The sequence below is a fragment of the Oenanthe melanoleuca genome, chromosome 20 (assembly GCF_029582105.1).
Source record: "Oenanthe melanoleuca isolate GR-GAL-2019-014 chromosome 20, OMel1.0, whole genome shotgun sequence".
NCBI classification, from domain to species: domain Eukaryota; kingdom Metazoa; phylum Chordata; class Aves; order Passeriformes; family Muscicapidae; genus Oenanthe; species Oenanthe melanoleuca.
The window spans coordinates 11427299-11440154 of record NC_079353.1 but is presented as its reverse complement, the minus strand read 5'-3'; the positions used below and the strand labels follow the sequence as shown (position 1 = coordinate 11440154).

Below are 12856 nucleotides of genomic sequence, written 5' to 3'. Positions count from 1 at the left end.
CCTGGTTTTAGATTCAATAAAATAGACTCATGGTCAAAAACTTTTTTTTTGTTTTTTTTTTTTTTTAGTCTGAACTACCTATGCATTTTTTTTTTCTTGAAGTGAGCACTTGTAAGCACATTTTACCATGTAATTCCAAAGTCTGGGGTTCAGTTGGATGTTCCAGATGTTCTGGTTGCTGAGGAGGCTTTGGCTTCCTCCTCCCTGTCTGGAGGAGGTGGGAGAGTGGTTGAAAGGGAGCACCAGGCCAGGCAAAGCTCATGATCTAAAACAGTGTTGGGATGAAATGGGGCTTAAAATATGGTCGTTCACAATAACATGTGTACAAGGCCAATCTGTCACCATGTTTATTTAATCAAGGTCAAACAGAGATTTTAATTAAAATAGTGAGCTCATAACATCAGGCAAGTGGGTTTGTAACAGAGAGCAAAAAATGTTCTCATTTATGTGCCAGTTTTGCTAAATAATGGGTAACTTGTTTAGATCACTTGCAGTAATTTGGCATAGAGTGATATTAAAAAAATGAAAGCTTTTGCTCCAGTTGGTGCTAGTAGGAAATAATCTATTATTTTCAGTGAGGTGGGACTGATTCTTTAAAAACTACTGGAACAGCTGCTTATCTTAGTGCCTTTAATTCAGAAAACAGGAGCAACAGTTAAAATTCCTACTTTTATTACATTATACAGCACCTGTTTTTTTAGTGGTAGAGAAAGGGGAAAATAAATGGGGGAAAGAAGGGAAGCCACCATCACTTTTTTCTTTTTTTTTTTTTTTTTGGTGTTAATTTGGATTGGGACAAAAGTAGGGAAGATGGGTGTGCTGGGTGACATCGTAATTTAAATCAGTTTGGCAATAATAGTTACTAAACTTGCTAGATGAGATCTTCATGTCTGCTTAGTAGGATAAACTGCTCTATTAATTAAGTTCAGTCCCATAAATCTCCTCTAAGTTGCCATCAAATCCCAGAGTAACCTGGATCACGTTGCTATTGAAATCTGCAGCCCAGGAGAATGGAGTTTAATATTTCATTTGTCTTGTGTTCAGCTATGATGTGACTTGTACGATGTAGTTTTTGCATTGGGAATAAAAAAACCCCAAGTCTGTCTTTTAATTGCCTTGCACCAAGAAACAAGTAATAAACTGCTTGTGATCTATAATAATTTGATTTTTAATGAAAATGTATCCACACGTTTCTTGAAAACAATTTTCTTGGAGAAATAACTTTGTAAATCAAAACATAATCAGCCTGGCATTTCATATCAGAAAAAGAGTCTGGCAGGAGTTATGGAATGGTGCAAAATTAAAGCAGAAACAGACATTCCACAGAAAACATATCTGGCATCACTGATTTTTGTTCATGTTGGATACCTGCTGCAATTACAATTCAGATTAGTTTTTCTCCAGAGATACAATGCACAACTCCTGCAGTCAGTCTCAAGGAGATGGGATGTTTTGTTGTAAACAGTTAAAGGAAATGAAATCAAGCCTAATTTCACTTGTTCTTTTGTACAACACTTTCTTTCTCTTCACTGAGCAGATCTTAACCTGCAAGGATTGTCCTGAGGGGAAAATCCAATCTTCCTCACATCATGTGGTGCTCAAAGTCCTTTCTTCCACATTTCCGTGGGTCTTGGATTCTTCCAGTTGTTTGGGTTCCTTGAGGAATCACCTCTAGGAGAGAGGGATTTAGAATGACTCCCCACTGAACCCTGAATTTCTTCTGTTGTAACATTTATTTGTTTCTTTTTCTGAGATCACAGGAAGGTTTGGGTTGGAAGGGACCTTAAAGCCCATCCGGTGCCACTCCTGCCATGACAGGGACACCTTCCACTGTCCCAGGCTGGCCTTGGGCACTGCCAGGGATCCAGGGGCAGCCACAGCTGTGCCAGTGTTTTAAACCCCTCTTGATAAAAATATTCTTATTTGTGACCTGAATTTCACGAGAGAATAGAGTCTGTGTCCTCTGGGCTGAGGGCAAACCGTGTTATAGTGTGGCAGAGGGAAGGCTAGGCAAGATTCAGGAAATTGCTCATCATCTTGCAGAGTTCAGCTCAGGTTTTCAGAGCCACAAGGTGTATGCTATTCATGTGGTTTCCAGAATGCAAGTGTTATTTACACTGACAGGGAGGGGAAAAAGAATAATAAAAATCAGGCAGCAGCCAGAGCTCTGTAGAATTTTTTTTTGTAGCTTCCATCAAAGGGAGCTGCTGAGATGTCTTTTATCAGCTTGCTTTGCTCTTTCTCACAGAGGTGGTACTCAATAGCTGGTTCCTGCCTCCTCATGCTGCTTCTCAAACATCCAGGCACTCTTCAGGTCTCATGCAGACTTTTTTGAGTACCTTTGCTCATGAAGTTGAGCAAACTTTGCAATCAAACACCGTAGGAGGTGGTAATTCACTGTTGCCTTGGAGTTTTCTTAATTCTAAGCTACCAAGAGCCCCACTTAGAGCCAGTTCCAGCAGCATCCTGGCTGCTGGGCATGGGAAGATCACTGGTGGTTAAATTTGCTAATATTGTCTCAGCCAGTGCTTTGATTAGAAAATATCCTATTGTTTATCTCTATTTTTGGAGGGGGTTAAGATCAGAAAATGAATAAGTTATTTGAGTTTTTCTCTCATTGCTAATTGTGTCATCTTAAGCATTAGAATTTGGCTGAACCACATCAGTCAGAGACTGGGATATTATTCTGTGTCAGGACAGAGGAAGGTCTGAGCTGGAATCCTTTTATTCGTGATTTGTGCTAAGGACACTCTGTTGTCTTTATTTAGGATTTCTTTCCCCCTCCCTCACCATCCAAGATTCTGCTGAATGCTGTTGTTCATATACTTAAAAGAGGGAGCAAGTATAAATCTCATGATGATCTAAAAGGCACTTTTAAAACAGAAAGCTGCTTTGTGGTTCCAGTATTTTCACAGGTTTTTCTCAACTGGTAACACTACCCCCAGTGCAAGGGGGCTGAAATTTAAGCACAAAAAACCTAAACCCGATTCATTCCAGTAACAGATGAAATTCCTATAAAAGATTTGGTAAATGAGAGGGGGAACTGTGCCTTTGTTGCATTTTCTGACTCCTCGTGGCTCGTCTTTGTCCCCAGAGCCTCCCACCCCGATCGCGCCTCCGGAGCTGCTGGCCGTGGGAGCCACGTACCTGTGGATCAAACCCAACGCCAACTCCATCATCGGGGACGGGCCCATCATCCTGAAGGAGGTGGAGTACAGGACCACCACGGGCAACTGGGCAGAGACTCACATCGTGGACTCTCCCAACTACAAGCTGTGGCACCTGGACCCCGACGTGGAGTACGAGATCCGCGTGCTGCTGACGCGCCCCGGGGAAGGGGGCACGGGGCCCCCCGGGCCCCCCCTCACCACCAGGACCAAGTGTGCAGGTGAGGCTGGACAGGCTGAGCTGATATGCTCTGGTTTATCTGACAAACTCTTGCCACAGCATGAGGCTGCTTTCTGTTGGAACAGGCAAACAACTTTTTTTTCCAACCAATCCTCCAGTAGGAAAATTGTTCTTAAGGCCAGGCTGCAATAAAATTTTCACCTCTAAAGTGCAGAACAAAATTTATGTTTTTCTTGGATAGTGGATCTGCAGTGGTTATTAACAAATTGACACCAGTATCAGTTTGAGTGCACTGTGGTGAAGGAGGAAACATTTAATTTTTAAAATACCTTTTGTGTTCTATTTGATGGAACTGATTCCCCTCTTCATTTCTGACAAAGGGCTGTGTTCCAACACTGTGCAGCAGCCTCCTTTTCTCTTTCATGTTGGAATGGATCAATTCTGATCTGGGGCAGAAGTAGTCTGTCTTTCTTTCTAAGCCATATTGGACTTCCTGTGAAAAACTGATAGATGGTGTTGCTCATGTTTCAGATATATTGGCTATTCATCCTGTTGTCATACATTAATCATTAGCCATTAAGGGAAAGCAAGCCCTGTGCCTGGCAGGGGGATGAACAAAGCACTTTTCTGCCTCACAGGTTTTTTTCCACCACAAAACTTAATTTTCTCTCATTTTTGTAATTTTTGCAAGGTCCTTACTGTGGTATGAACAAAGAACAGGGACTAAAAGGCTGCTCTCATTTTGCTATAAACCCTCCTTCCCTCTCCACAAATTAGTGGTTTACAAGATGTGGATTTAAGTAGTGAAAACCTTATAAGAACATTCTGTTTCCTGTTAGTCTTTCTGATCAAACAGCAAATCTGAAGTGGGAGGAAGGCATTCAGAACACCCAGAGTCATTCTAGGATGGGATTAAGCAGTGCAGTGTTAGTGTTCCTCATCCACTTCATGGCAGGAACACTTGCAGCAACATCCTCTTCCTCAAGAGAGGAAGCCTGGCAGGCTGACTGTGTTTTGGGTGGCACATCCTTTATTATGAAGGCTGGAAATTAGTGAACATTTAGTGCCCCTTTGAGACTATTTGATTAAAAATGAATAAATCTGAGCACAAGGCCCTGACATGCAGGTATTTGCTTGGTTCAGCACCTGCTCTTTGGTAGAATACAGATGTTAAAGGCTTTGCAGCAGCTGTGTGGAAAGCATGAAGTGCATGGATGATGTCCTGGCCTGTTTGGGAAGTTGGAAAATGTTCTGCTGCTCACCTTCTGGCTTTCTTATTCCCTAGTGTGGCCAAATTCTGTGGCATCACCAGAAGTTTCTGCAGGCCTGGAGATGGAAATGTGATGTGCTCAGATTTGGTCTGGAGTTAATGTGTTGTCACTTTGCAGTCACACTCTCTGCAGCAGCCAAACTTCCAAACCTCTCTGCCTTACCAGTTAAAAATGCTGGGTTTAGCTTGATTCAGGAGTTAAGATTAAAAAAGTTGACTTTGTGCTTAATGTCTTGTCCTGTGTCCCAGATTGCTGAGTTTCCTGCCCTGCTCTGGTATTGACTGACACTGAGAAGGATGACGTGGATAATTTGTTCAAATTGGCAAAGCTGAGGCACTTTCTGTTTTCCATCCTATTTTACTAATGAAAATCTAACTGGAGAAGGTCATTCTGTTAATGTTAGCTGTCATGCAGGCCTTGTTGAGATTGATGGCAATGGCATTTATGTTTTGTTTAGGGCACTGGGTAGAAGAAATTGTAATGATCTTGATCTAAATGTGGACCAGGAGGAAGGGAGAGACTTAATAGCTAAAGATGTCCAATTTCACCAAATGCCAGCTGAAGTGATAGACAAGAAAATGCAACTCATTATTCCAATTTTCATACGTCGTGGAACTCCTTCAAAACACCGTTTTGAGGGTAATTACACAAAATGTTCATGGTGAAGGTTTTCAGAAATGTGCTGAACTGAGAAAACAGCTCTGCTGCCTTGATTTTCCTAAGAGTACCTAATGAATGACATCAGGGAAAATTGAGGGGTTTTTAAATAGTTGAGGGATGAGTGATGCTGCATTCTTATGTGAATTTTTTTGTTGTTTTTACTCTCTCTTTACTTTTTCTGAGCACAAGGGAGGTACCAAACTCCTACACATTTGTATGCAGGTGATTGGAGCAGCCCAGTTTTACTGCACTGTTTGGTGTTGTGCTATGTTTGTTAAGCCCACAAATAAAGGTAACAAAATTGATTGCACAAATAAGAGTAGAGAATATCACCTGTACTGGAGAAACACTTACTTATTTAAATTGCTAGAAATCAGTGTAAAAATAAACAGAAAGTGGCTGCAACCTTGTAAGAGAGGGAAGTCAATATCCCTTGTAACTGAATATTCTTCCCTGGCTCTTTTCACGTAGAGACTGGATATTTTTTTGTTCTGGGGAGGCTGAGTAACTGCTGGCCTTCAATTTAAGCACAAGTTGCAATGAGATTCTTATTTAGAGGTGAAAATGAGAAGGATTTGGGAACGACCATGCTTCTCTTGCACTTCAAATCAAGCAACAGAAATTCATTTCCTGTGTGTTTCTTGACTTTCAGATTGGCATCAGAGCAAAAGCATGGCCAGGATGCTCCAGCATGAGCTCAGACATCATGACAACTCTTACCAAAATCATTCATGAGTTTCAGATTTTGATCACACTAAATGGAAGGTGTTTATATGGACTTGAAAGGTTTTATTTTTTTAAGGTAATTATGGAAGGTCCTGCTCTAAATGAGCATAAAGAAGTTTTATTAAACTGGATAAAAAAACTGGATATTAAACTGGACAAACTAAATTTCTGTTAGCTGTATGTGCCCAGGTGTGTTATCCCACTGGTGATGCTTTTGGTGTTCTACAGGACAGCATTATAAGATTTAATTAATATTTGATCTATAGAAATAATACTGAAAAATAAATCCCAGCTTACCTCCTTCAAGGAAAAGCCAACTGCCAGAAAATATGGCAAACCCTGCACAAATGATTTGCTTGTTGCAGGTTTTGTGTTTTGGATTTGAATTAATTTTTTTCATGGACTGTGATAGGTTGTGACTTGGGACAGGAAAAGATGAAATGACCTTGAGGCAAAACCCAGTGCAGTGTCAGTCAGAGGGAAGAGCTGCTCAGCAGGGAATGGGGAAAAGAGAGAGATTGTTTAAGGTTAAGACCAGACATGGGGTTGAAGGTTGGTTAAAGGAAAGATAGATATAAAACATTAGTGTTTATCCCCAAAATAATAGGTTGAGGAGATAACAGGATTAGAATAAAGTGTTTGAACACAGTTCCCAATAGTGCCTGGTATTCAGCACTGCTTCTCTAAGTGTGGGGCCTTTTTAGCCACCCTCTATAGATAAACAGTGCTTTAAAAATCCTTGTTCCATGGCCTTTGTTCACAGGAGTGTGCTCTGGGAAGCTTGAGGCTTATTTTCTTCTCTCTGCTTATTGACTATTCCTCTCGTTTTTTGTTGTTGTTTTTTTTCCCCTTTCTTCAGTTTCCACAGAAAGGCAGAATAGGGGAAAAGTTGTTTTTAGCTCTTGTGGATGGAAAAAAGGGAAAAGTTGCCTTTGAGGTCATCATCATGCAGGCAATCTCATCTGAAAACTGTTTGCTTCTAGTGGGGCAAACTCACATGAAAAACAAGGCCAAAGAGTAATATTTAAATGAATATTAATAAAGAGACAGAGTAAATGCTTTCTTTATGATTAATACTTACTCCTGATTAAAATACTGTCTGAAAAAGCTGCCTTGAACATTTGCTTCTCTTTAGCTTCCTTAGAACATTGTCTGATCTTCATTAGCTGTTGAGATTAAAGGGGGGAAGCCCCAGGGGGACCTTCTCCCTCTCTAAAACTCCCTGAAAAGAGATTGTGGCCAGGTGGGGATCAGGCTCTGCTCCCAGGGAACAAGTGGCAGAAGGAGAGAAAACATCCCCAGGTTGTGTTACAGAAGGTTTAAATTGGATCTTAGGGAAAAATTCCTTATTGAAAGGGTTGTCAGGCACAGGAACAGGCTGCTCAGGGCAGCCCTCCATCACTGGGAGTGTTCAGAAGGTGTGTGGAAGTGAACATGGTTTAGTGGTGAACGTGGTGGTGTTGAGTTAATGGTTGAACTCTGATCTTGGAGGGCTTTTCCAGCCTTTATAACTTTATAATTCTCTGCCTTTTGGGAGAGAGTTGGATGTTGTTGTTGGAATTGTTGGATGATGGCAACGGGTTGTAAAATGACTTGTAAAGTGGGATAACTTTATAACCTTGTGGTTTGGAAGAAGGAAACTGTCTATTCTGACAGAACTGCTTGGTAAGGAATGGGAGGGGAGAAGAAGTGCTGAGAAACCCCATCATCTCCTCCCAGAGAACCCATGGCAATGATTCCTCATGGAACAGCCTTGTGCTCACCAGAAATCTGTCCTCATGAAAAATTCCTGTGGCTCACACACAGCTCTCCCTTCAGATAAGCTGCTGGAGACTGCCTTAGTCAGCACAGGATGATTTAACTCCTGCAAAAAAAGAGCAGTTGTCAAGATCAATACTCAATTTTTGGTGCAGGCCTAGGGAAATAAAAGTTCTTGAATGATGGGGCTGAATTTGTTACTCCTTTTAAAAACAGTCTGGCTGCAATGGCTGATACAAATGCAAATGATCTGATCATTCAGTTTGATATGGTGCTGCCAAGGAGCTGGAAAACTTTTCCCTTTGGTGGTTGTTAACAGGTGACTTTGTTGCCATGAAATCTAGTGAAGTTTACCAGTAGTAAGCAGCTTTATTCCATTTTTTTATTGGTTTAAGGGAATAGTTCCAAATTTATAGAAATATTTCTGGTTTTTGCTCTGTTACAGGTGTTAGGAAAAGAAGGTATTTGCACACTGTTATGAAATGTATGAACTGAACAACCTCAAGCATGTGCACTGAGTATGAGTTCAAAACCACTTCTTTCTGGTTTAATTTTAAGGTGATTCTCCCAAATAGGAAACTTCCACATGTTAGGGTTGAAAAACTTTGATTCAAGGTTGCTACACTGCTGCCTTCATTTTTTTTCCTCAAGCTTATAATAAAAACAAAAATTAAAACTCAGATCTACGAGTCAAAGCACTGCACAAAAGGCATATCAAGTGATTTGAAAGAGTGCTCTGTACAACTGATTTTTTGATACTATTGAAACCACTGATTCAAAGACTAATTTAACTTGGAGCTACTCTAAGCCTTGTGCTGAAAGATGCATTAATTTCCCCTATTAATATTAAATTTAACTCTTAGCTCCAGTCTCCTGTAACTTTAAATAGAGAGGGTGGGGAGAATTCTTTATTATAGAATTCTAGAATATCCCTGAGCTGGAAGGGCTCACCCAGGCAGCTCCTGTCCCTGCACAGACACCCCAAAATCCCACCCTGAGCATCCCTGGCAGTGCTGTCCTGGAGCTCCTGGAGCTCTGGCAGCCTCGGGGCTGAGCTTGGGTCTGGGGATCCCCCAAAGCCTGGGAGGCTGGAGCCCATTTTAGGGACATTCCCTACCTTGATTGAAGCTCTGATTTCATTCCACCTCAAATATCCTTTGGCATGTCAGCCAGAGGGATTAGAGTTACAGAAATACAATATTCCTTCATTTTGATCCTTGATCCCCAGTTTGTGCTTGGGAACATCCTGGTAGCATTGCTGAAGGATAGAGGCTTCATCCTAACGGATTAAATCCCTTTGCATGCAAGATGATGATTTTTCCCTGCAAAGTTGATTAAATTGATAAATATATCTTGATTTCTGCTTTATTCTTTCCCCCTCCTTGCTTATTTTTTGTTGGAGTAGAAAGGAAGCACCTACCCTTTGATTAACAATAGCAAAACATGGGGGGGGAAAAAAGAAAAGGTGATGTATTTCTTGATAAAAAAATGTATTTCTGGTTTCTCTTCAAGTTACAGCTGGTTTCCCAGGAAAAATGCATCTTTTTGAGGAACCCCCAGGATCAAGTTATGGCTGTGTTGGTTGTAGCAAGAAAGACACCTTTAAAAGAATGGAGGATAGATTGGATCTGTGAATTATTTACTGGAAAAGATTTGAAAGAAGGAGCTCTGTTATTGAGATATAGCAGTGACAACCTGTATGGGACAGAAGGAATCTTGGGAGATTAAATGGTGAAAGGGGGGAGAGTGCTTTGGTGCATTTGGAGTGACTGAGGGAATCCAGGACTCCTGAAAATGGCATTTTTTGGATTGTTGGAGCTGACTGGTGGTTTGGTTTGGCATGAGGCTGTGATCCACCCTGAGTTCAGGCACTAAATTCTGTGTGTGGGAAAGCAGCAACATGCAGAGGGGAGGCTGGGATTTACTGCTGGAGCACATCAGTGTGCCATAAATCTGATATTTGTTTCCAGCACTGACCAATCCCCAAACATTCCTGAGTCTCCCAAAGCATGTCCCCTATTGCCTTTAACCATGGGACATATGGTGAGGATTTTTCTTTATCCTGATCCTTGCAGAAGATCAGCTTTTTGTCCTGAGGCCTGGGGATTGATTGCCCTTATCTTAGTCTCCATAAATACAGTTCTGAATATAAATCCAGCCACAATAGTGCTTTGGTCCAGATTTTTTTTTTTTTTTTCCCCAGAGGGATTTTGCTCACGATGGATTTAAATTCTAGGGATTTACTGTTTTTATCTGCAAAGGTGTTTTTTTTATCCAGAAATGTTTTATTTTCATTTTTATTTACTGGGAAGAAGTCTAGTTATTCATTTCCACATCACACTGTTTCTGTCTGGTGCTGTTGCTGTTTAATTTAATGTTTTTTTTCAGAATATGGTTTGAATTTATAATTATTTTTTGGAGTGGGCAGGCTGGTCAGGAAGATGACAACTTCCAGAAAGGCATAAGGCTCTTATGCCAAGAACTGTTCTCACTAATGGTGGGATTTCACAACTTCTCCCAAAAGAAGTGAACCTTTCCCAGCTCTTGCTTTCACACCAGCTGAATTTAGGACACTGTTCTTTTTGATGTTTGTCTCCTGAGCTCTGTCCAGGCTTCCTCCCAAACAGCTATTCTTAATCTGAAGAGGCAAAAATAGAAAAGGAGAGAGGAGAACACAAAACAAAAAAAAGCCTAAAACAGAACCAACAAAACCCCATTCTGTTTGGTTGGACTCAGAAGAATCCTCGAGCCCAGCTTGACTTTGTGGTGTTACAGATGTGAGGCAGCTGGACACCTGCTGTATGCACACTGCTCTTCTAAAGGAAAAGTGGGTTTGAATCAAATTTGGAGGGAATACAAGCAACTGAATTTTCTGCAGTTTTTCAAGGATGTATTTCTGTACCTTGAGGTACTTGAGAGTGTCCAGGGAAGGGAAGCTGAGCTGAAGGGTCTGGAGCCCCAGGAACAGCTGAGGGAGCTGGAAAGGGGCTCAGCCTGGAGAAAAGAGAGATCAGGAGGGACCTTGTGGCTCTGCACAGCTCCCTGACAGGAGGGGACAGTAAAGGGTGGAGCTCTGGGAACAGGGAGCAGGGACAGGAGGAGAGGGAACAGCCCCAAGTTGTGTCAGAGGATGTTCAGATTGGATATGAGGAAAAGTTCTTGACAGGAAGGATGGTCAGGTGTTGGAACAGGCTGCCCAGGGAATTTTTGGAGTCACAATCCCTGGAGGGATTTAAAACACATGTAGGTGTAGAGCACTTGGGGACGTGGTTTAATGTCCCCAAGCAGTGGGACAGATACTCAATGCTGGAGTCTGGACACAAGTGGTGCCCAGAGAAACCAAACCAAAATTGTCTCAGCTGCTGTGTTACCCTGGGTTAGTCAGGGAGCTGGGTTCTTTGTGCACAACACAATGGTGGATGAGTTTTCTTGTGTGCTTTTGGATAATTGTATGAGTCCCCTTCTCAGCTTTCTTAACAAAATTGTACAGGGAGGGAAGAAACATAAGCAGATATTTGATGTATTAATAACTTCTTCCCTGCTTGCTTGTGCAGCTTCATTTCAGCATTCTCAATTGAAGGGTTTTTCCAGTGTGGGCCTAAAAATGTGACTCCATAGCTTGTGCAAACCTGTCACTGCTTTGCCTAAGTCAGCATTTTACACCCACTGAAAATCTGCCCCACCATTTGCAAAAACAGGCCAGGCATTTTCCTCAATTGTCACTCAGTGCCCTGCTAAAAGCAATTTTATTGAAATTGCATGGTGTCTTTTAGTCTTCAGTTGAGAGGCATCTTTCACACACTCTCATCCCTTATTACCATGTTATTACTGCCTTGCTGCCTCTCCCAGGGTGCACGAGATGATCGCTTCCAGCTGTGCCTTTATCCGGGTGTGAAAAGCCCAGGCAGTGGGAGGAAGCTGAGCTGGAGGATGCTGTGTGTGTGTTCCCCATTGAGCTGGGGCTCAGGAGGGCCTGAGGGAGGTGGCTTGGCTTCCTCTGTGCCATAACTCATCCCAAAAATCAATGACAGACCCATCCTTGTAAAGCATCCATTCAGGATTTGCATATCCTGATCCCATCTTTGTCCTGGGACAAGCATTGCTTCCTGCTTGTGCTCCTCTTGCTGCTTTCCCAAAGGCAGCTGAAACATCAATGACTTTCATTTTCAAACGTGTTTTTAATACAAGTCTGCTTTGAAAAGCACTCAAATAATAAGAGATGCTGAGACTGTATACGCTGAAAGTGGCCAATTTTAAACATTTCAAAGAATAAAATGCACGTTAATTGGCTTTCATGGATGCTTTAACATAGAGTACAAAAGCCAGGCAGAGGCAAAGTGGAAGAGAGCAGTACATTCTCACCATGCTAAGGCTTTTAACCCTGAGGCATTTGCAAGACATTTAGGAACAGTTTTCTTCCTTACATGTTTAGCTGTTCTACATTTTGTCATAAATATTTTACCCTTTTATTTTTCCCCAGTGGACTCTGAAATGTTGAGATGAACATGACTTCTTGTTTAACACTTGGCAGCTCATCCAGATGAGCAGGGGTTTTGCACAACTGGGGGACACTAAGGAAAAGGCAGGTTGGTGTCTTAAACGGTGCTGCAGGACCAGCAGATGGAGCATGAGAGTTCAGAGCCTGGTTTGCAATGGTGTGTCTGTCTGTCTGCACAGCCACGCTGCATTTTCACAGTGTTTGAGCTTGAAAATGCACTTTTTAAAGTCAGTTTTAGCCACCTATTCTGCCCATGAGCATTTCTGCTGCCTGTTAAAGGCAGCACCTGGACATGACAAGCCCAGAGCAGAGCTCTCATCCCCTTGGAGGTGTCCTGGGATCCCTTCAGGGTTCCTGTTACACAGGTGGGAAGCAAAGACCCCCAGTCTCCCCAGGCTGTGATTTGTGATCCAGCTGATTGCCACGGCCATGGGACTGGATTGGGGTTTTACACTTAGCCACCCTTTTAATTATTTGTTATTCAACTGAGTACAGTGAGGAAAGCTTTCAACTCCTTTTAACTTATTTTTGTTTTTTAGTTTCATAAGCTAAAAGCTTAAAAGCTTTGGGCTTTTATTTATTTAGTTTTTCTTTA

The 12856-nt window shown here is 41.9% G+C and overlaps 1 protein-coding gene across 3 annotated transcripts in view; it reads left to right on the top strand.

The window, feature by feature from the left end:
• Positions 1-12856, top strand: part of PTPRT (protein tyrosine phosphatase receptor type T) — a 439066-nt gene that overhangs the window by 206716 nt on the left and 219494 nt on the right. For all 3 annotated transcript variants that reach the window (XM_056507593.1, XM_056507591.1, XM_056507592.1), the window contains exon 7: positions 3095-3388. In XM_056507593.1, coding sequence (XP_056363568.1) covers positions 3095-3388 — 294 coding nt within the window. The remainder of the gene's footprint in view (positions 1-3094; positions 3389-12856) is intronic.